The sequence below is a fragment of the Microtus oregoni genome, unplaced genomic scaffold, assembly GCF_018167655.1.
Source record: "Microtus oregoni isolate MIOR12 unplaced genomic scaffold, Mior012 000067F_001, whole genome shotgun sequence".
In the NCBI taxonomy this organism is placed as follows: domain Eukaryota; kingdom Metazoa; phylum Chordata; class Mammalia; order Rodentia; family Cricetidae; genus Microtus; species Microtus oregoni.
Window position 1 is genome coordinate 532,050 of NW_024543954.1, and position 22,452 is coordinate 554,501.

The following is a 22,452-nucleotide window of genomic DNA, read 5'->3' on the forward strand; positions in this document are numbered from 1 at the left end:
GTTAAAGCCAAGCTTTTATAATTGATAATAAGTAAGTCTCCATGTCATTATCTGCAGGCTGATGGTTCTAATGAAAGTCCTTACTACACATGGCATCCAACATGGAGGCTAAAATATTCAAACATAAGGACTGAGAATGGAAAAGTTTTACACAAGGAGCCAGACGTGGCTTCCTAGTCCTGCAGTTTCTCAGATGGGCCCCTGGTCGATGTACAGAGGCTCAGCATACAGAGGTATGACGATTGGCTGCCTGTAGACTTCAGCCAGCTGCCAGCAAAGAACCATGAAGTAGATTGACTGACTCTTGGCTCCCAAGGTCAGAGAATACTGCAGGTCCAGACAAGATCCAGACAAGGAAAATCTCTTAATAGATACAGTATGCTTAGAAATATGCTTAGATGCTGAAGAAAAAATGGGTATAAACAATCATAGAAAAATAATAGTTTAAAAATAATTTTTTTGTTTTTGTTTTTCGAGACATGATTTCTCAGTAGCTATGAAGCCTGTCCTGGAACTCACTCTATAGACCAGGCTGGCCTTGAACTCACAGAGATCCACCTCTCTCTGCTGGGATTAAAGGCGTGCACCAAAAAATAATAAACTAAAGTAATATAAAAATAAGTCACATAAGGATGGGAAATACATAGGACAGGCTCCAAAACCACAGAGAAACCCTGTCTCGAAAAACCAAAAAATAAATAAATAAAAATTTTTAAAAAAAGGATGGGAAATACACAGGGTGACTAGATCCTGTATGGTGCTTTGTTGACTCTCAATTGTTTTAAATGCTAATGAATAAAAAGTGACAGCTATTGTTGAATTGTGGGAAAAAAACTGTTGCATAATACCAGCATATACATTTTATTTTATTTATTTATTTTTTTGGTTTTTCGAGACAGGGTTTCTCTGTGGTTTTGGAGCCTGTCCTGGAACTAGCTCTGTAGGCCAGGTTGGCCTCGAACTCACAGAGATCCACCTGCCTCTGCCTCCTGAGTGCTGGGATTAAAGGCGTGTGCCACCATCGCCCGGCTCAGCATATACATTTTAAAGATGTCTTTAAACTTCAGAATGGAAGTCAAGTGATGTGGGATTCCCCTCCATATGCTGTGAATGTTTTATTACCATTGGTTAATAAGAAGCTACTTTGGCTTATGGCAGGACAGAATAGAGCTAAGTGGGAAAACTAAACTGAATGATGGGAGAAAGAAGGCGGAGTCATCAGAGAGCTGTAAGCTAGCCTCTGAGAAAACAAGAAATGTATGCAGTAAATGAGGTAACACTACCGCCACGTGGCAATACATAGACTAATAGAAATGTGTTAATTTAAGATGTAAGAGTTAGTTAATAAAAATCCTGAACTAATAGACCAAACAGTGCTGTAATTAATATAGTTCTGTGTGATTATTTGGGTCTAGTCAGCTGGGAACAAAAGAACAGTCTCCACTTACAGTTAGGAAATGTGTTGAGGGGGAGGTTATGCCTTTATTTCCACAGGAAACAAAAAGAAAATGGCAACCCTGACTCCCGGAATCTCAGAATGAGACTGTGTCTATGAGCCGTCTCCTCCCATCATACATTCCTCTCTAGAGAAGAGCCAGTGGCTGACTGTTTTGCTTTTCTGACCTTCAGGTTGAACCCCAATTTCCGTATCTGGGTTTTTATTAATTGTGCTACAAAAAGACATGTTACTTTGGAAAGAGGTTCTGCTTTAATTTCCATAGAAAATAAAAGATTTGTTCAAAGTTAAAGATGATCAAGTTTGATCAAGGAAGACTCCCTAAAAATTCTGGCTACAAAAAAATAAACCTAGAAGAACTACAAGACACGTGACGTTTATTTTACCTGTTCAAACATAAAACAAAAAAAAATCATCTTTGGCTGACTTGTGTACTTATATTTATGTAAAAATGTACTTGTATTTATGCGAAAATGTATGTTACCTTTAAAAGTTTATGTATTTTCAGAATGAGGGGACCAGAAACCAATGAAAACAAATGGCCCAGGCAATCCAGCATCTCAAAATGACTCTGTTGCAGTTTCCTTGGAGCTCTTCATCCAGCTTCAAGGCTGCTGGCTGAGATGATCCAGCCTCACAGAATACTCCAGTCAGGACTTGTCTGTAATCCTAAATTTTCTCAGGGTCCCCTAAAGATTATCAGCACCCCTAATCAATAGAAGCAGTCTAAAGAGCTATGACCACATTTCCAAAAAATGGATTATGGATACTTATTATCATTTAAGAAGGATTGGTTACAAGTTGTTATTGGTAATGGTCATTAAAAAAGTTGAACAAATGAGATTAGATTCAGGGATCTCGTTCTAAAAAGAAAAGGGAGAGATATAGAAATGATAGGATAAAAGGTAGATTATTGAATCTGCTTTAATGCAAAAAACAACTATTAATCTCAAAATATTTTACCTTGGGATGGAGTTTGGTTCACTGATACAAATTTAATTTTGCTATACTCTATGCATATTTCTACTCTAGTTAAGGTATTTTGCTTATGCAGCTCATTTAAAACTGCACTGTATAATTAAGAAATACAGATTAGTAGTCATCTACAATAGTCAAACTTATAGTCATGTTAGGTATGTTTTCCAAGGTCATACACAGATATAGATAGATAGTCTCAAATACTTCAAAGGCCTACATAATATGGAATTTAATATGTCTAATAACCGAAAAATTTTCATAACAGTGAGACACATATGCTTCTGGCAAGCACCAATTTACGTCAGAGAAGATGATGGGCATCAAAGAAACTGTATGCAGCTTGTTTTCTTTATGGCAAAAGCTAGCCATGTGGGCAAGGAAACTGCCCTTGCCTCAGTTGCTGACAGTTACTGTCCAAACTGGACCAGCAGGATATAAGAAAGGCGACTGGTGAACTTTGCCAAGACAAGGTAGGGCAGTCCTTCAGAATTCCCTGTTTCACAGAAAGTCTGTCATCTATGCTAGGTCTGTAGGTCAGAAGTGGATGCCCCAACATTACAGAGGACCTTTGGGTGACTCTCCAGACAGCCTGATGTCTGACATTAGGTAGCATTTTCATTCTTGTGGGTCTTTGATGGAGTTGAAGACTATATAGCTAAACTTATAGTTTTCCTTAATTATGATAGAAAGCAAATTAGGCATAAAACTTCAGACATACCAAGATAAGATAGATAATAGAGTTCTCTAATTTTGCCAAATACAAATAGATGGGATATTATAACTATAATCTTACTTGATAACTGTTTCTGTTGTATATAATTTTACCATGTTAAAGTTAAAATCTTTCTTTTTGGTTGAGTGGTGGTGGCACATGCCTTTAATCTCAGCACGTGAGAGATGGATCTCACTGAATTCAAGGCCAGCCTAGTCTACAAAGTGAGTTCCAGGACAGTCAGGGCTGTTACACAGAAACCATGTCTCGAAAACCAAAAAAGAAAAAAAAAAAAAGAAAGAAAAACCTTCCTGTTTAATTAGGCAAAAGGGGGAAATGATGTGGAATCCTTTTGTGCACTGTGTATATATCTGTAAATGGAAGTGGAGCTTTTCTATTGCGACTGCCCAGTATCCCACAGCATATATATCACTATGACTGGATTAGTAAACAAGCTGACTGATCAATAGACAAAGAGGATAAAGTTAGGCGGGGAAAGCCAAACTGAGATTGATGGGAGGAGGAAGGGTAGAGTCAGAAGAGCTGCCAGACAGACAAAGAATGAGTCAGACATACAAAACAGGATAGAGGAGAAACGATGAGCCTCAGGACAGCACATAGATTCTGAGTTAAAGGCGAACCTGTAGCTCCTTATCTACTGGGAAGCCCTGTTTAGAAAAAACAAAACAAAACAAAAAAGATGTCAAGTTTATAAGGTTGGGAGACATAAAAGCTTAAGTTGTTTATCAAGAAAATGTTTTAAGGTCTACAAAGATATTTTTACGATGGTAATAAGTTATAAAAGAAAGTGGTTTAGGTAAAAAACTTTGGACTCACTAAGATAGAATAGATATTTTCTCCGTATATGCCAAATACAAATGGACTGCACACTGTGAATCTAATTCTTACATAGCAATTGTTCTTATAATTTTACTATGTTAGAGTTAAAATCCTTCCTTTTTATTTAGACAAAAAGAGGGAAATATTGTGGGATATTTGTATACTGTGTGAAGATGTATTGCAGTGAATGGTGTAATAAAAAGCTGAACGACCAAGAGCTAGAAGAAGATTATAGAAGGGACTTCCAGGCAGAGAGAGAACTCTGGGAAGAAAAGAGGAGCCAGCCAGATGCAAAGGAAGCAGGGTGGGCAATATGGAGATGAGCTAAAGAATCACATAAAAGAACAGAGATTTAAAAATAGGGTTAATTTACACTGTAAGAACTAGTTAGAGACAAGCCTAAGATAAAATCAAAATTAATAATAAATAAGTCTCATTATTTGTGGGCTGGCAGTCATGATGAAAAAGTACTACTATACTATTACTGCTTGGCATTTCATGAAGTTCAACTCTAAGCAAGACCTGCATACTCCCTATTGGCTCCTATCCCAGAAACTGCTCAGACCCTAAGTGGAAAAAGCCACCTCTTAGAGTCTTGCTAAAAGCATTTCAATAGCTGTGCCTGGGAATCTATAGACATATTTGGCCTGTTCACAGGAAGTCCCACCTGAACAAATCCCATCAAACCCTAAACATTAAGGGAAAATGCCCAATACTGCAACTAGTGGATGGAGTTGTGCATAACACTAACTCAAACTCTACCCTGCAGCATTTTTGCTGGAACTTGAGGAAAATATTCCATGCCTATGTGGGCATCAGATCTCTGAAACAGGACTTGATGTTTCACAGCAGAGTAAAGAGACTAGCGTTCAAGCAAGGGAACATACTGATAGCTCACTATAGCAAATCAACAATCATTCAACAGTCAGACAACAGCTTAATTGGCTCCCTGTCTCCAAATGGGCTCACTACCACCTCACTGTAAAATGTTCCTCTTCCATCTTTTTGGTTTTTTGAAATAAGGGTCTTTCTATGTAGCCCTGGCAATCCTAGAAGTTTCTATGTAAGACTAGACTGGCCTCAAACAGAAATTCACCTACACCTACCTCTTGAGTGCTAGGATTAAAGGCAAGCACCACCTTGCTTGTCTCCACTTCCATCTTGATAACACCTATCATGGCCACAGACCTAAGCCTGCCCTCTGATACCATTTATCTTTCAAAGTCTTGTGGATAATGCATGCTAATGCTGAAGTTTACAATACTATACAACTGTATTACCTGGAAAGACTTTATACCTATGCATATACAGAGAGGTCTCAGCTCTGTCTCTAAGACATGCTGTCACTTAGTTTTCTACCTCACACTATAGGAGAAAACAGAACCCCATTTCCAGCTAGGCTGTTTAATTGCTCTGGTCTTGTACTTGGAAGCCCTGCTTCACCAGCCATGCTGGTATATACATGTAACTCCAGCACTTGAGAGACTAAGCCAGATGTTTAATGCCAGCCTAGATTACAGGATAAGGCCCTATCTCAAATAAAAGAAACAAAAACTAACTCATATCTTTGTTTTCTTTTTTTCAGAGATTTGCTTTTTTATTTGTATTGGTCTTTTGCTTCCATGTATGTCTGTGTGAGGGTGTCAGATCCTCTGAAACTAGAGTTACAGACAGTTGTGAGCTGCCATGTGGTTTTTGGGAACTGAGCCCAGGTCCTCTGGAAGAGCAGCCATTGCTTTTAACTGCTGAGCCATCTATCCAACCCCGTCACATCTCTTTTTAAGATGAGAAAACAACAAACAAACAGCAGCCAGGCACACATCTCTTTAATCTCAGCACTCAGAGGGCATAGACAGACAGATCTCTGATTTTGAGGCCAACCTGGTCTACAGAGCCAAGACAGTCCAGGCCACATAGAGAAACTGTCTTGGGAGGGGGTGGTGTTTAAGACAAGGTTTCTCTGTGTATCTCTGGCTGTCCTGGAACTCACTCTGTAGACCAGGCTAGCCTTGAACTCATTGAGATTCACCTGCCTCTGCCTGGGTGGAGAGACTCTATCTTAAACAACAAAAAATAGTAACAGTGATAAATAAACAAATAAAAACTAAAAGACAGAGTAATTTTTAAAAGATGATGTCAGGCTTCAATGGAGAAGACCACACTGCTGTCTCCATGACTGAAAAGCAGCACTATCTGGACCAATGTCACAGGCCAGTTAGTTCTCTCTGCATCAGTTCTAAAATAACTAGGGTACCCTGGAAATACAGGTGGTCATAAGAGTATATAAAAGCCACTAAATGTAAGTCCATATGGACTGCTATGGGAACCTCTTAAAATGAAGGCCCTGCTAATAGCACCTCCTTTGCAGATAAATGATTAATTTGTCTCTGAGAAGGTAAAACTTGTTTTCTATCCATCCAAGATGACATGGGGCTTTAGAAGCTATGACACAGGACCTGGTCATGGAGCAACCCCTGCTGCAACTCACTCACCAATGACCAACAGCACAAGGATGATGATGAGAACCACAAAGAAGGTGTTGCCATAGGTCACTACCAGCTCGACCAGCCGGGATTTGAAAATCTTCTGCCATCTGTGAAGGAGATGAAGACAGACACTAAAGAAGATGCACCTTCACAATACAAACCCTGAGTAAAATGTAAAGACAGTTTGGTGCTCTTCTCCAATGGCCAAGGGACCTGTACAAAAATCAGTCTCAGTTGCTTATATGTTTCCCCTATTTATTAAGTTCAAGAGTACTTAATAAAAAGATGTTTGTCAGGGATGGAGAAATGGTTCAGAGTAAAGAGCACTGGCTGCTCTTCAGAGAACCCAAGTTTAATGCCAAGCACCCACGTGGCAGCTCTCCCAACTGTCTATAACTCCAATTACAGGGGTCCGACATGTTCACACAGACATACATGCAGGCAAAACGCCAATGCACATGAGAGAGAGGAATGAATAAAAAAATAAATGATGTTTGTCCACCTGCAAAAAAACTCTTTTTTTTTTTGTTTTTAGTTTTTTGAGACTGGGTTTCTCTGTGTAACAGCTTTAGCTGTCCTGAAACTAGCTCTGTATGCCAGGCTGGCATCAAACTCACAGAGATCCGCCTGCCTTTGCCTCCCGAATGTTGGGATTAAAGGCATGCACCACCACTGCCTGGCTGGAAATCAGTCTTAAAATACTGGCAGTCTCTAGTAAGGGAAACTTAGTTTTCATTGTACTTTCCCTTGTAGTAGTTGAGTGTTTGCCACAAACATAGTTATTCCTTTTGTCTTTCTTTCATCTTTTTTTTTCCTGTGGCAGGATCTTACTAAATAGGTCTCTGGCTGTCCGAGAACTTACTAGGTAGACCAGACTGTCCTTGAACTCAGAGATCCACCTGCCTCTGACTTCCTGTGCTGGAATTAAAGAAGTGTGCCACTATGCCTGGTTCCTTCTGTCTTTCTAATATGTGACAATCTTTTTATGTGTAGACACCTAACACTCTAGGTTATAAAAAGGAACACAAACACTCCATCATTTCCATGAACAAACATTCAAGACATGGCTCTAAAAAGCCTTCAGAAGGAGTTCCATAGTACTAAAAAAATTAGCAAGTCAGGCTGATCATGGTGGCACACACCTTTAATCCCAGCACTTGGGAGGCAGAGGCAGGTAGATCTCTGTGAGTTTGGGGCCAGCCTGATCTACACTGCAAGTCCCAAGCCTACATACTGAGACCCTGTCAGCAAACCACCCTTGTCATCAAATGCAGATTTAAAAATGAACAGTTAGTTTGCTAGAAACATGACATGGCATGGTTCTGAATTTGCAATTTGTGTTTTAAGTTGGTCTTAATCAGTTCCTCCTTCCTTCTCCTTTTTTCACTTTTTTCTATGTGTTTGTATCTGTATGTGGATACACGTGTGTTTTGGTGCTGTGCATGAGTGGGGGGCCTTAGGTGTGTATCTTCTCTAATCATTCTCTACTTTATTTTCTTTTTTGCAAATGTCTCACTGAACCCAGAGCTTACTGATTTGGCTAGACTGATTAGGATCCTCCTGGTTTTTGCCTCTAAAGAACTATATTACAGGAGTGCGTCACCTGGGTGATGGGGATCAAGCTCAGATCCTTATATTTGTGCAGTAAGTACTTTATTGACAAGCTATCTCCCCAGTCCTTATCATTTTCAGATAGGAGGGTCTCATGGCTAGCCTCAAATTTGGTAAGTAGCCAAAATAGGCCTTGAACTCCTGATCCTGCTTTCACCTCCTGAGTGGTGGAACCAAATTAGTTGTCCTAGAAAACATCCAAGACTACAGTCCTGCCAGTGTTTTGATCTCTATATTTCCTGTAAGGTGGATGCCAATATGAGTTTTGGCAAGAATAGTCCTTAGGTATTATTAACTGTGGTGATTTTATAACATATTAATTTAAATAAGGATAATGTGTTGATGTATTAATTTAAAAATTAGTAACTAAATCACTTTTAGCAAATCTTGTTTGTTAAAAGAGAATAGGGCTTCATCCTTCATAGGCTGAGTAATGCGCATGAGCCTACTAAGTATTGCCAGTAAGAGCTAGTTAGGAGGACAAAAGTCACCAAATCAACAATGAAAGCCTGTGGTGCAAGTATTCTGATTTCCACACAGCCATCCTCACAGCCCTGAGGCCTAAGGGTAGGCAAGAGAATATCAGCCACAAAACTGAAGATAGATCTTCCTTTACAAAGACCAGAAGGCAGGGTGCACAGAAAAGGAACTGAAGAAGTAACAAGGCAAAACAGTGTGCACGATTGGTGATTTAAAAACAAACAAACCAACAAACCTCCTGTCACCCTTATCTAAGACAGATTTTACTTGTTTCCATTTAGCCCCAATTTCAGGGTCCACCAACTCTACACACAGAAACTCTAAGGTTCAGGGTTAGACAGGCACCTTCCCCATAATGCTTGTCTTGTTGCTCTACTAGCCATACCTTTTGGGGGAAATGAAGGGAATACAGAGAAGCAACACAGCAAAGACCTCTGCGTAGAGGAAGGTGGCAACTGCAGTCCACTGTAGACTCATCCTGTGACTTAAAGGTTTCCAACAGAGAGATGGGCGTTTGTCTCCTGGTAGGGCAGAGGGAACAGGAGAAACCACTTGAGCTGGGCAGTCACTGACATCTAGTTCAAGGACCTTGGAGAGGCTGGGGCTGCTACTCTTCACAACAGACTCTGGCACTCTGCTTCAGAGCTTGTGCAGCCCTGGCTGAAACTCAATAGGAATACTTGGCCAATGATGCTTCAATGGGACTGCAAAGTTAGCCCAAGATACCCCAAGACCATGTTCTCAGCACATAGATTTATTTGGCCCCAGAGAGACAAAGGACAGGAGTTGGAGATCTAGGGAGAAGGGGAAGAGGTATTTGTCTCTCTGGGACAAAAGACTGCCTCTGTATAGAGAGACAGACATGGCCCATAGTTAAATGGCAGTAAAAGGGAAAAGGAAACCCCGTGTTAGGATGAGTTAATTCTGAATGGACATGATAATTATGGCACTTCAAAAGGGGGCTTTTGATTGTTGAACTTCAATACTTTGATAGCTGGATCTTGGTATCAGCCTCAGGAAGAGGTAGTAGCCAAATAAGGGAACAGACCTTGGTGGCTAACTTTAGGAATGTAATCTAACAGTTTTTAGCAAGGAAGAGGGAATGGGAGAGGGAAAAGACCTGCCAGAGCCATGTTTGCCATGCTTGGGCCTGCGAGAGCCCCTCCAATGCTAGCCAGGCAACGAACTTCCCTTGACTGGAATAGTTACTTATGGCCCTCCAGCATGTCTGTGTTACCAAGACAATGTACCTTTGTTGATGATTCCTTTCAGGGGAGGGGGGAGTCCAACGGACTCCTTAGACCTGTTTAACAAAAAAAAAAGAAAAAGTTTCTCATAAGAATAGTACATGAACAAGGGCACCCATCAGGCTCCCTTCCCAGATCAGAAGCCTTTGCTAGAGGAGCTACAAGTCTTTCAGTCGCTCCTTCAGTGGGCCTGGGACTGCAATGTTCATATGTGCACCTTCTGCAAACACAACTGCCTCGGCCCTAGCGCAAGCAAGGAGGCCCATTCCAACCTCCCACAGCAACACCCGGGAGGGTCAGATAACCCAGGAGCCTCCCTCTGAGGCTGCTTTTCGGAAACTAAACAGGCCTTCCGTCTGCTCCTGCGGATGCATGAAATGTGAAGCATTAATGTGCCCTTAAAATGCCCACACACAAGAGCGACTCCTAGAGGACAGAAATCCAGGCCAAAAACAAATACAGGTCTCTACAGAACACCTCAAAGCCTTACCCAGAGAAAGTTCCAGAACCAGAAAGTCTCGCCCGAAGCCAAAGGGAACCAACAGCCTTAGAACGCCACAATGCCACCCAAGTCCATCGCGCCAGGTGGCCTACCTGGGCAGCTCTCTCGGATTGGGTTTCATCACTGACCCCCGCCCTCGAGCTCCGCTCCACCTGCCACCCCAACATCCCTCTACTGGACCCTGCCCTAGACTCCTAAGTCAGCCCGGATCCAGAGATTTTACAGAATTCCCAGTCTTTCTGAGACACACAGTTCCTGCCCTCATGAAGGGACTGGGGTAACCTCGGCGATCCGAGAGGCAGCCACACCCGCGGACTCAGCTTACCGAGTTTCAGACAAGGCGTACACCCTACCGCCACTACCAAACTCTCACCACCGCTCCGGCCCGCCCCTTAGCCCGCAACCGGAAACCGGAAACGCGCATCGGGCCCCGCCTACAAGCTCTTGTGAGGCCCCAAAGGCTCCGCCCGCTGCCGTTTCCCGCTCCGCCCCCAGACCGCGGGCTGTTGTCTAGGTTTTCGGAGGAGGTGTCGGCTGGCTGCCGCTCGCGTCTCTGACTCTTTGGATACGCAAGGGTGGTGCTCGGAGGAGCCTTGGCGGGAAGGCTAGGGCCGCTTCTCTAGCCTACGCGGTCATCCCTTGTCTCAGTGGTCAGAGAGGGGGTGGGGCCCAGCCGTTGAGCGAGTACCGGGTGGGGTGCCCCTTGCCCCAACTCCGCCTCCTGCCCCAACTCCGCCCCATTCCCCCTGGGGGAAGGTGGGTGGGAATTCTGGGCCTTGGCAAAGTCACTGTAGCTTCAGCCCGGCTGCCCAGAGGACGAACCCGCCTGTTGCCCCAGGGAGGGGTGTCACAAGGCGGTGGGAGGAGAAGCAGTTAGAGGAGGTAGAGGGGAAGAGACAGCCTCTTTGCTTAAGATCTCTCGAAGCTGACCTCAGGGGCTAAGGAATTATCTAGAGAGGGAAGCCTGTTTCCTCCACCTGGGCTGCCTGAAGAGGCCACGACCCTGGAGGATCCTAAGCCAACATCCAGGGGCCCCAGCACCACCCCAGGGGCCTAAAGTCTCAGGGTATCCAGTTGCCTAGACGACGAGCCCTGGATCAGAGCAACAGCCCTTCAGCATCTGCCCGAACTGCAGCCTTGGGCAGTAAGTGGTACCAGCCCTCAGCCTGCCCACCAGTCCAGGTGACATGCCGGTGCTTTCCACTCCACGGTCCTCGAGGGTGACCACGCTGAAGCGCACAGCTGTGGTTCTGGCACTCACAGCCTATGGAGTCCACAAAATCTACCCTCTAGTACGGCAGTGTCTGACTCCTGCCAGGGGCCCTCAGGTGCCAGCTGGAGAGCCCACGCAAGAGGCCTCTGGGGCCACAGCAGCCAAGGCTGGCATGAACCGGGTATTCCTGCAGCGGCTCCTGGTGCTCCTGAGGCTGCTGTTCCCCCGAGTCTTATGCCGGGAAACAGGGTTGCTGGCCCTGCATTCTACTGCCCTGGTAAGCCGAACTTTCCTGTCTGTGTATGTGGCCCGCCTGGACGGCAGACTGGCCCGCTGCATTGTTCGTAAGGACCCACAGGCCTTTAGCTGGCAGCTGCTGCAGTGGCTCCTCATCGCCCTTCCTGCCACTTTCATCAACAGTGCCATCCGCTACCTAGAGGGCCAGCTGGCTCTGTCTTTCCGAAGCCGACTAGTTGCTCATGCCTATAGACTCTACTTCTCCCAGCAGACTTACTACCGAGTAAGCAACATGGATGGACGGCTTCGAAACCCTGACCAGTCTCTGACAGAGGATGTGGTAGCCTTTGCTGCCTCTATAGCCCACCTCTATTCCAACTTGACCAAGCCACTACTGGACGTGGCCGTGACCTCCTACACTCTACTTCGAGCTGCCCGCTCCAGAGGAGCTGGCACAGCCTGGCCCTCAGCCATCGCTGGCCTGGTGGTGTTCTTAACAGCCAACGTGCTTCGAGCCTTTTCTCCCAAGTTTGGAGAGCTGGTGGCAGAGGAAGCAAGGCGGAAGGGTGAACTGCGCTACATGCACTCTCGAGTGGTGGCCAACTCAGAGGAAATTGCCTTCTATGGGGGCCATGAGGTGGGGCAGATTGAAATGCTGCTTATATAGGAGAGGAGGTGGCTGGGAGACCCTTGGCAGCCAGCTATAAGCCATAGGGAAAGCCTAAGGCCTTCTCAGGCTGATGTTAAAGCTGTAAATAAGCACTGGGACAAATTTGGGGTAGACCTTGGATGGCTGTAGTCTTAAGGTGCAGAAATGGAGAAATGGCACCACTGGGTGGGAACTTCCCCGTGCTGGCTGCCTGAAACCTCTAGGCTACTTCTGCTTCCTTGGTGAAATTGTCTTGGACTTGAAGCTTTGTATTCTAGTGGTTTGAGATGCTACTGGTTCAGCTCACTCCAATATTGCAGTCAACCATTCCTGTAACCAACTGGGAGAAATTAGACTCCTACCATCTGGGAGCAGGATTGGTAGGACACAGCCTAAAGTCTCTTACATCTGTAAGCCCTTTGAAGGCCAGCGTCCAATGGAGCTAGCTGGCTGGGCTGGCTGGTATTATGGGCATGACTCAGCCCAAGCAGAGGTTAACAATCAGAGCTCAGCACAGCAGCTGCAGTGGTGTTGGTGCTCAGGGTCAAGGCTGTCAGAGCCCCAGGCATGCCTGGCTAGTGACTGACAGGCTTGGCAAGCAACCTGCCCTCCTCCCTCCCTCCCCTTCTCCCTCCCAGGGATAGGGATGCCTGGCCTAGCTTCAGCCACTGCACGCTAGGCCTGACAAGCTCCCCCACCACTACTGCCATTGTAGCCGCCCTTCCGCACAGATTCCAGCCACTCTGTGAGCTGGGCTGTGGCCAGGAGAGCCCTCAGACACCGGGAAAGGCAACTTGAGGCCAGTGCAAGCTTCATTCTGTGGCAGCCCCTCCCCTTCCTTATGCCTGTGGTTGCAGCTGCCTGGGGCCTTATTCTGGCAACTAGTTTCGGTTCTCTAGTGCTGGGGGCGGGGGAGGGACACAAGCACCTATTTCATGAAGGTCTCTGTGTTTCCTGGGTCAGGTAGCCACTTGCCCCAGGACCTTGTCAGGTTGGCTGCACAACTTGTAGAGACTCAGGCTTGTCCTTGACTTTTGTAAAGGATTTGTCTCTACGGTCTGCAAAAAGAGGCATCTCTGGTCCAGGTCAAGTTTCAGATTAGAAGAAAAAGTGTCTCACCCTCACTATAACCCCTCTCTCATTCTCTTCTCCAGAATACTGGGCTGCAGGGGTCTTGGCAAGCAGCCAGGCCTTGGGTGAGGCACTTGGCACAATACCCATAGCTACACCATCAGTCTTAGCTGACAGTGCTCCCAGTTTAAGGCACAAACCTAGATTACCAGGGTGCTTCAAGGTGGTTTACTCACTTCAGGAATGAGAGGCTGGGTTTGAGGAAAACTGGGCTATATGAGCAGGCCTAGGCAGAACGTGCAAGTGCAAAAGAAAGAGCATGGTATTTAGAAAGACTTCCTCTGTTCCTGCTTCAGAAAATAGCACATTCAACAATAGAGTTCACTTGCTGGGACACCCTTAGTCTGTTTGTTTAAACTATATGAAATGATGGTAGATTGAGTGCCTTGGTACAGGCACATGTCCCACTCTAGTAGTCCCACTGACTAATGTACTGTAGATAGGGGCCTAGATTCAAGTCATCAATTTATTACAGAAGGGAATTAACTGGCTGGCTGGCTGGCAGGCAAACAACAAGGTATTATATTCTTGCTAGAATTTCAGATAGTACATATGCATGTTACATACACATGTATACAACCTCCTGCTTGAAAAAACAAAGTAAATCTTAAATCAGCTTCTAAATTTATAAGAATCTGGTTATCAGGCTGAGGCAGGAGGATGACTCTGACTGAGTTCATGGACTACATAGTGAGTTTCTGGGCACATAGTGAGGCTGTCTCAAAAATAACAAAAAAGGTCTGGAGAGATGGCTCAGAGGGTAAGAGCATTGCCTGCTCTTCCAAAGGTCCTGAGTTCAGTTCCCAGCAACCACATGGTGGCTCACAACCATCTGTAATTAGGTCTGGTGCCCTCTTCTGGCCTGCAGGCATACACATAGACAGAATATTGTATACACAATAAATAAATATTTAAAAAAAAATAAAAAAAAAAAAAAAATAACAAAAAAGACAGGCATGGTGGTACATACCTGTAATCCCAGCACTTGGAAAGCAGAGACAGGAAGATTGCCACAAATTTGAAGTTGGCTCTGGTCTACATAAAGAATTCCAGACCAACCAGAGCTATATAATGAAACCCAGCTGGGCGGTGGTGGCGCACGCCTTTAATCCCAGCACTCGGGAGGCAGAGGCAGGTGGATCTCTGTGAGTTCGAGGCCTGCCTGGTCTACAAGAGCTAGTTCCAGGACAGGCACCAAAGCTACAGAGAAACCCTGTCTCGAAAAACCAAAATAAAAATAATAATAATAATAATAATAATAATGAAACCCAGTCACAAAAGAAAAAAACCGGGCGATGGTGGCGCACGCCTTTAATCCCAGCACTCGGGAGGCAGAGGCAGGCGGATCTCTGTGAGTTCGAGACCAGCCTGGTCTACAGAGCTAGTCCCAGGACAGGCTCCAAAGCCACAGAGAAACCCTGTCTCGAAAAACCAAAAAAAAAAAAAAAAAAACCAGAAGTCTGGTTCTCTAGGCCTGGGAATATAGCTCAGTGGTAGAGGTTCACCTAGCTAGCATGCCCAAAGCTAGAATGGCCAAGGTCCTAAATTCCATCTACCATACCTCAAAACAAAAGGAAAATCTGGTTCTCGGCTGGGCGGTGGTGGCGCACACCTTTAATCCCGGCACTCGGGAGACAGAGACAGGCGGATCTCTGTGAGTTCGAGACCAGCCTGGTCTACAGAGCTAGTTCCAGGACAGGCTCCAAAGCCACAGAGAAACCCTGTCTCGAAAAACTAAAAAAAAAAAAAAAAAAGAAAAAATCTGGTTTTCTTAACAGCCCAACCCATTCAGTCCACATTCCTACACTGCTTGCCACCTCCAGGCAATATGAGTTTAGGCGGGGCACATGGTCTCTTTGTTTCTGTGTACAACAATAGACGTGAGAATATACACTATGAAGTATGTGTCAGTAAAATAGAGAAAGAAGTGAAAACATTGGACAACCAGTGCCCTGCTGGGCGTGCGGTGGGAGGCAGAGAATTTTTTTTTTTTTTTTTTGCTTTTATCGAGACAGGGTTTCTCTGTGGTTTTGGAGCCTGTCCTGGCACTAGCTCTTGTAGACCAGGCTGGTCTCGAACTCACAGAGATCCGCCTGCCTCTGCCTCCCAAGTGCTGGGATTAAAGGCGTGCGCCACCACCACCCGGCTGAAATTCCTCAATCTTTTCAATTCTATTCTCTGCCTCAGAAATTTAAGACACCACAGTCACCTTGCCATGAATACTTCCCAATACTTCTAGACTTCTCTGAGGTCTGTCTGACTTCAACTACCACCAGATTTGAGCATATATTCACCTTGTTTTAGTGGGAAAATTCAGTGTAATTTTCTCACAGCAAAGAGTCCTAGGAAAGTAGCAGGAGCTGGGCGGTGGTGGTGCATGCCTTTAATCCCAGCACTTGGGAGGCAGAGGCAGGCGGATCTCTGTGAGTTTGAGGTCAGCCTGATCTACAAGAGCTAGTTCCAAGATAGTTAGAACTGTTTCACAGAGAAACCCTGTCTCAAACAATGAAAGGAAGGAAGGAAGGAAGGAAGGAAGGAAGGAAGGAAGGAAGGAAGGAAGGAAGGAAGGAAGGAAGGAAGGAAGGAAAGGGAGCCTGAGTAGACTAAGACCATTGACTGAATTTTATAAAATTAATAACTTTATCATTTGCTCTCCCATGCTGGCCTTTGCTTAGTTCAAGGTAGAAAAACTTGCTCATGATTTCTGGAGTAGGGAGACATTAGGAGGGAGCCCAAATAAATGGGGTCAGCAGATGAAAGGAAGCTGCCCTCAGGGGCCTGGATCTGCCCAGGCAGGGTACAGAGAGGGAGTGGTGAAAGATCCAACCACAGCAGTAATTGAAAGAGGACAGGAGCTGCCCCATAATATCAGGCAGTCCCTTACCATCACCCCTATTTGAGACTTGGCCCTACTACAAGTATAGTCCCTAATCCCTTGGCGTTGTGGCCATCAAACAGCATGGTATGTATGTGGGCTGTACTTGAGGACTCACTATCACCCCCAAGGAGTTGTTCCATGACTTTTGGATATCTATTGTCCTTGCAGGTGGAGCTGGCACTACTGCAGCACTCCTATCAAGACCTGGCTTCACAGATCAACCTCATCCTGCTGGAACGCCTATGGTATGTCATGCTGGAACAGTTCCTCATGAAATATGTATGGAGTGCATCCGGCCTGCTAATGGTAGCTGTCCCCATCATTACAGCAACTGGCTATGCAGAGTCAGGTAAGAGCCAAGGATTCAGAGACTAGGGCCCAGAGCTCAGCCAGCCCACTTTCCCCTTCTGTGTGGGTGCACTGAGCCTACTGGCTTTGAGATGATCAAAAGTCAAGCATTCCTCTGAGCTCTTAGCTGCCAAGTATACATCTCATGGTCCTTGGTGCCCAGAAGCCTAGCACAGGACCACAACTTAGGAACTCCACATTTCCACCTGTGCATACCCTTTACCCACCTGTCCTCAGTTTTAATTGGAGATAAGTATAGGGTGGCTTGGGTAAGCCCTTTCATGACCCAGCCTTTGTTATTTCCAACAAATGGTTCTCACAAATGCCAAGGGTAGACAGATGCCTTTGTACAGAGTAGGAAGCCTGCCCTGCCTGTCATTTTGGTGGTGGTCAGGTTGTCTTTATTTCTGTTTGTTCCTTTACTGGTTTGCAGTTTATTCATTCACCTTTCAGAGATTGCCCTTGAAAAGGTGAACATACATTCTTGAAAACCTCCTTAGATTAATTAATAGCTCTCTTCCTCCTAAGCCTTAGACTAGTTTACCTGGAGAAGCAACCCCCATGACACCTGTTAGTACAACCCAGCCTTAATTTTAGTTTTGTGGGTTATTTTTTTTTTTTTTTTGGTTTTTCGAGACAGGGTTTCTCTGTGGTTTTGGAGCCTGTCCTGGAACTAGCTCTTGTAGACCAGGCTGGTCTCGAACTCACAGAGATCCGCCTGCCTCTGCCTCCCGCGTGCTGGGATTAAAGGCGTGCGCCACCACCGCCCGGCTGGTTATTTTTCTTTTTGTTTTGTTTATGTGTTTTGATTTTTGAGAGGTCTCTTATAGCTCAGCATAACCTTGAACTCGGTATGTAACTGAGTATGACTGTGAATTGTTGATCCTCCTACCCATTTCCTGAGTTCTGGGGATTACTAGTGAGTACCAGAACACCTGACTATCATGTGCTTTCATTCTCTGTTATGGCTTCCTTCAGTCATCCCTCCCAATAGACATTTTCAGAAGTTCACTCATTCTTTTTGTGGTTTGTTTTGATTTGAAATGAGTCTCTCTTTATAGCCCAGATGACCCTTGAACTTGGCCATCCTCCTGTCTCAGCCTCCCCTGTGCTGGGATTACACTTAGCCTGGCTATACTAAAATATTCTTTCAGTAAGGGGATCTGATGTCCTCTTCTGGCTTCTGCAGGCACCAGGCATGCACTTGGTACACAAACATACATGGAGGCAAAACACACATATACATAAAATTAAAAAAATATTTAAAAAAGAAAACCATACATATTTGAAGAAAATACAAGTTTGATACAGGAAAAGCAGAATTCCATACCTAAACATAGTTCACTAAAGCTGAGGAATACAAAAGAGAAAGAAATGGGTATCATCTTTACTTTTGTTTTTGTTTTTTATTTTTCGAGCCCTGGCTGTCCTGGAACTAGCTCTGTAGACCAAGCTGGCCTCAAACTCAGAGATCTGCCTACCTCTGCCTCCTGAATGCTGGGATTAAGGGTGTGTGCCACCACCGCCCAGCTTCATGGGGTCTTTTTCACTTAGCTTCTCTGAAAATACCTTTCACTCTTTTTATCTTTTACTCTTATTCCTGAACTAGTTAGGTTAAGCATAAAAATTTAGTGGAGGGCTGGAAAGATGGCTCAGTGGTTAAGAGCATTGCCTGCTCTTCCAAAGGTCCTGAGTTCAATTACCAGCAACCACATGGTGGCTCACAACCATCTGAAATGTGATCTGTATGCCCTCTTCTGGCCTGCAGGCAGACACACAGACAGAATATTGTACACATAATAAATAAATAAAAAAAAATTAGTGGAAAGTTAATTTATTCCAGTCATTTGACAAAATTTCATTGTCTTCTCCCTTCTTGCATAGCTATTAAATTTTCTTTGTGAGTTTAATTATAAATACCATGCATTTTCTCTATAGATACCTTTATCATTTTCTTTCTCTTTTGTATTCCTCAGCTTTAGTGAACTATGTTTAGGTATGGAATTCTGCTTTTCCTGTATCAAACTTGTATTTTCTTCAAATATGTATGGTTTTCTTTTTTAAATATTTTTTTAATTTTATGTATATGTGTGTTTTGCCTCCATGTATGTTTGTGTACCGAGTGCATGCCTGGTGCTAGAAGAGGGCATCAGATCCCCCTAGAACTGGAGTTACAGACAGTTATAAGCTCCAAACGTAGGTCTTCTGTAAGAGCAATGTCTTAGTCACTGTTGTATTGCTATGAAGAAACACCTTGATCAAGGCAACTTATAAAAGAAAGCATTTAATTGGGGGCTTGCTTATAGTTTCAGAAGATGAGTCCATGACCATCATGATGGAGAACATGGAATCAGACAAGCAGGCATGGCACGAAACAGTAGCTGAGAACTTACACCTTACCCACAAATTGGAGGCAGATAGCCAGAGAAATTAAACCTGTCATGGTGGGCTTTTGAAACTCAAAGCCCACCCTCACCTGTTATGCCCAAGTTTCTGATCCCCAAATGAATTTACGGAGCTGGATTTCTGATGCAAATTACATGAGGGTTTTTTAATAATATTCGAGCTCAAGTTTGGACTATACCTCCACCACACCCACTTCCCTCACCCGCAGTGGGTGAGCAAAGTACAGCTCTGAACTTGGGGAAGGGGGAAAGGGGCAAACTTTTAAAGGGGATAGTCAGGGGAGTTCCGAGTCCTGTCATTTTAGGATTGGGTGAGGAGTACATAAGGTAGTTTCTGAACCCATTGGTCAGTTTTGGGGCACAAAAACCTAACAAAGAGCCATTAATAACTGACAAGGTATCTTCAAAGACAGGATGCCTCCCAAGAACATCTGGACCTCATTAAATTTTATGGCCCTGCTCTCTATCATTTTAATTGGCCATTTTTAGGGTATCTATTCAAATTTCTGCTATGGCAGCACATTTCTGGAGCCAGGGTCAAGGCTCAGTTATTTACCAGGTAGCCTGTAGGGAAAACGGAATCCCTGTAAAATTAAGGCTTAATTAAATCTTTGGTCTTGCACACCCTCCTTAACATATCTCCTCCAAAAGACCATACTTCCTAATTCTTTCCAAAACAGTTTCAACTGAGGACCAAGCATTCAGACATATGAGCCTATTGGGCCCATGCTTATTCAAACCACCAAAAGCAGCAACTGTTCTTAACCACTGAGCCATATTTAGGCTTTTCAGCTTCTCAGTCTTCCTTTTTGCTCAGTAATTCTCCAGATCACCTGTTGTTTTTCTTTATCATGTCCAACTTGATTTTTTAAATAATTTAACTATTTCTGGCTACCTTTATGTGCTATGCCTTATTGCTCTCCCAAGTACTGCCTCTCTGTATAGGTCACTTGTTTGTGGGATTTCTCTCCCTCACCTTTTATATTGAGCTGAATGAGGGTGGAGATGTGGCAAGTGCTGTTCCTGGTACTTCAAAGAAAGCCTTGAAGGAAGACACTTTACCACTGGGGATGATTTTAGATAAGCTTTGTTTTGCTGTCCTGTATTAATGGTAGCCCCAGGACTGGAAAAGGGGTGTGGCTGCAGTATCTGGTTTACTCCTCCTGCCAAGCCTAAACTCCAAAGGTCCTAGGACAGTCGGCTTCTAGAAAGTGCTAGCAGCTCTCCTAATGTCCTGGCCACAAAGAATTGTAGACCCTGTTCTTGCATAGCTATTAAATTTGTCTCACTGACAAAAAAAAAGGAAGGCTGCCTACTGTAGTTATGTCTTTGAAGACAGTAGAAAGGACAATATTTAGACTTAGCTCACCACACCCTTAGCACATTAATTTACCCTTCCCCATTTCCTGGGCCAAACCCCAAAAACTTCCATCCTGTTCCCTTTCAGGCTTTTCAGAGCTGACTCTTTGTACCTTTTCCTCCTCCCTGACCAGCCCCAACCATTAATCCACTTGAGAATCATGTATGTCCTGGTTACCTCTTCCCACAGCGTTAGCCCCAGAGTCCTGATCCTTTCCAGGGCTTTATTATTTATCCACTTATCCAGCCCTTCATTATTTATCCATCTGCACCCAAGGGCCCATGGAGTAAGGCTTCCTCCATGTTCCCCACCATCATTTCCAGGTTTCATGTGTAAAAACCTTGTTCTGAGGCTGGCAAGATAGCTAGCAGGTAAAGATGCTTGCCCTGAAAACCTGGTGATTTGATTGGTTTCTGGCGCCCACACAAAAGTGGAAAGAGGAAGCCGGGCGGTGGTGGCTCACACCTTTAATCCCAGCACTCGGGAGGCAGAGGCAGGCGGATCTCTGTGAGTTCGAGACCAGCCTGGTCTACAAGAGTTAGTTCCAGGACAGGCTCCAAAACCACAGAGAAACCCTGTCTCGAGAAACCAAAAAAAAAAAAAAGTGGAAAGAGGAGAGATAGATGGCTTAGTAGTTAAGAGCACTGGCTGCTCTTCCAGAGGACCTGGGTTCAATTCCCAGCACCCACATGGCAACTCACAACTGTCGGTAACTCCTGTTCCTTCCAGGGGCTCCAACACCCTCACACAGACATAGATGCAGACAAAACATCAATGCACATGAAATAAAAAGAGAGAAACTGTTTTTCAAAAAGCAGAAAGAGAAGCCAGGTGGTAGTGGTGCACACCTATAATCCCAGGACTCAGGAGGCAGAGGCACCCAGATCTCTGTTACACAGAGAAACCCTGTCTTGAAAAACCAAAAAAAAAAAGGTGGAATCTGGGTGGTGGTGGCACATGCCTTTAATCAAAGCACTGGGGGAGCAGAAACAGGTGAATCTCTGTGAGTTCATGGCCAGCTTTGTCAACAGAGCAATTTCCAGGACAGGTTCCAAAGCTACAGAGAAACTCTATCTCAAAAAAAAAAACTGAAAAGAGAGAACCCTTTCTACAAAGTTGTACTCCCATCCACACATGTATGCTGTTATACATGTGTGCCCACATATTACATATATATATATACATACTAATATTAATAATAATTTCTTAAAGCCTTACTCTTAAGTGGGCCGCAAGATCATGAAAGTTGAAACTGTCAACTAAGGAGACTTTAAGGGCGTGACTATGGGATGTAAACTGACCAAAAATGCAGCTTTAGACAGGAGTGATTCTTTTTTTTCCCATTTTTTAAATTTTTTTTATTAAAAATTTCCACCTCCTCCCCGCCTCCCTTTTCCCTCCCCCTCCCCCCACTCTCCATGCCCCACTCCCCTCCCCCTCCGTCTACAGTCCAAAGAGCAGTCAGGGTTCCCTGCCCTGTGGGCAGTCCAAGGTCTTCCCCACTCCATCCAGGTCTAGGAAGGTGAGCATCCAAACAGGCTAGGCTCCCACAAAGCCAGTACATGCAGTAGGATCAAAACCCAGTGCCATTGTCCTTGGCTTCTCAGTCAGCCCTCATTGTCTGCCATGTTCAGAGAGTCTGGTTTTATCCCATGCTTTTTCAGTCCCAGTCCAGCTGGCCTTGGTGAGCTCCCAATAGATCAGCCATCTCAGTGGGTGGGTCCACCCCTCACGGTCCTGACTTCCTTGCTCATCTTCTCCCTCCTTCTGCTCCTCATTTGGACCTTGGAAGTTCAGTCCAGTGCTCCAATGTGGGTCTCTGTCTCTATCTCCATCCATCGCCAGATGAAGGTTCTATGGTGAGATGCAAGATATTCATTAGTATGGCTATAGGATCGGGCCATTTCAGGCTCTCCTCA

The 22,452-nt window shown here is 44.6% G+C and overlaps 2 protein-coding genes across 3 annotated transcripts in view; one reads left to right on the forward strand and one right to left on the reverse strand.

The window, feature by feature from the left end:
- Window positions 1-10,888, reverse strand: part of LOC121440279 (B-cell receptor-associated protein 31) — a 41,050-nt gene extending 30,162 nt beyond the window's left edge. Inside the window, exons 1-4 of the mRNA XM_041641058.1 lie at window positions 10,638-10,888; window positions 9,814-9,866; window positions 8,949-9,084; window positions 6,479-6,579 (exon numbers count right to left, since the gene is read on the reverse strand). Coding sequence (XP_041496992.1) covers window positions 6,479-6,579; window positions 8,949-9,040 — 193 coding nt within the window. The 5' untranslated portion in view covers window positions 9,041-9,084; window positions 9,814-9,866; window positions 10,638-10,888. The remainder of the gene's footprint in view (window positions 1-6,478; window positions 6,580-8,948; window positions 9,085-9,813; window positions 9,867-10,637) is intronic.
- Window positions 10,889-11,042: 154 nt separating this feature from the next.
- Window positions 11,043-22,452, forward strand: part of LOC121440278 (ATP-binding cassette sub-family D member 1) — a 28,728-nt gene continuing 17,318 nt past the window's right edge. Inside the window, exons 1-2 of one of the 2 annotated variants that reach the window (XM_041641055.1) lie at window positions 11,043-12,399; window positions 16,589-16,769. In XM_041641055.1, the coding sequence (XP_041496989.1) occupies window positions 11,500-12,399; window positions 16,589-16,769 (1,081 nt within the window). In that variant the 5' untranslated portion in view covers window positions 11,043-11,499. The remainder of the gene's footprint in view (window positions 12,400-16,588; window positions 16,770-22,452) is intronic. The other variant, XM_041641056.1, reaches the window with a different exon arrangement.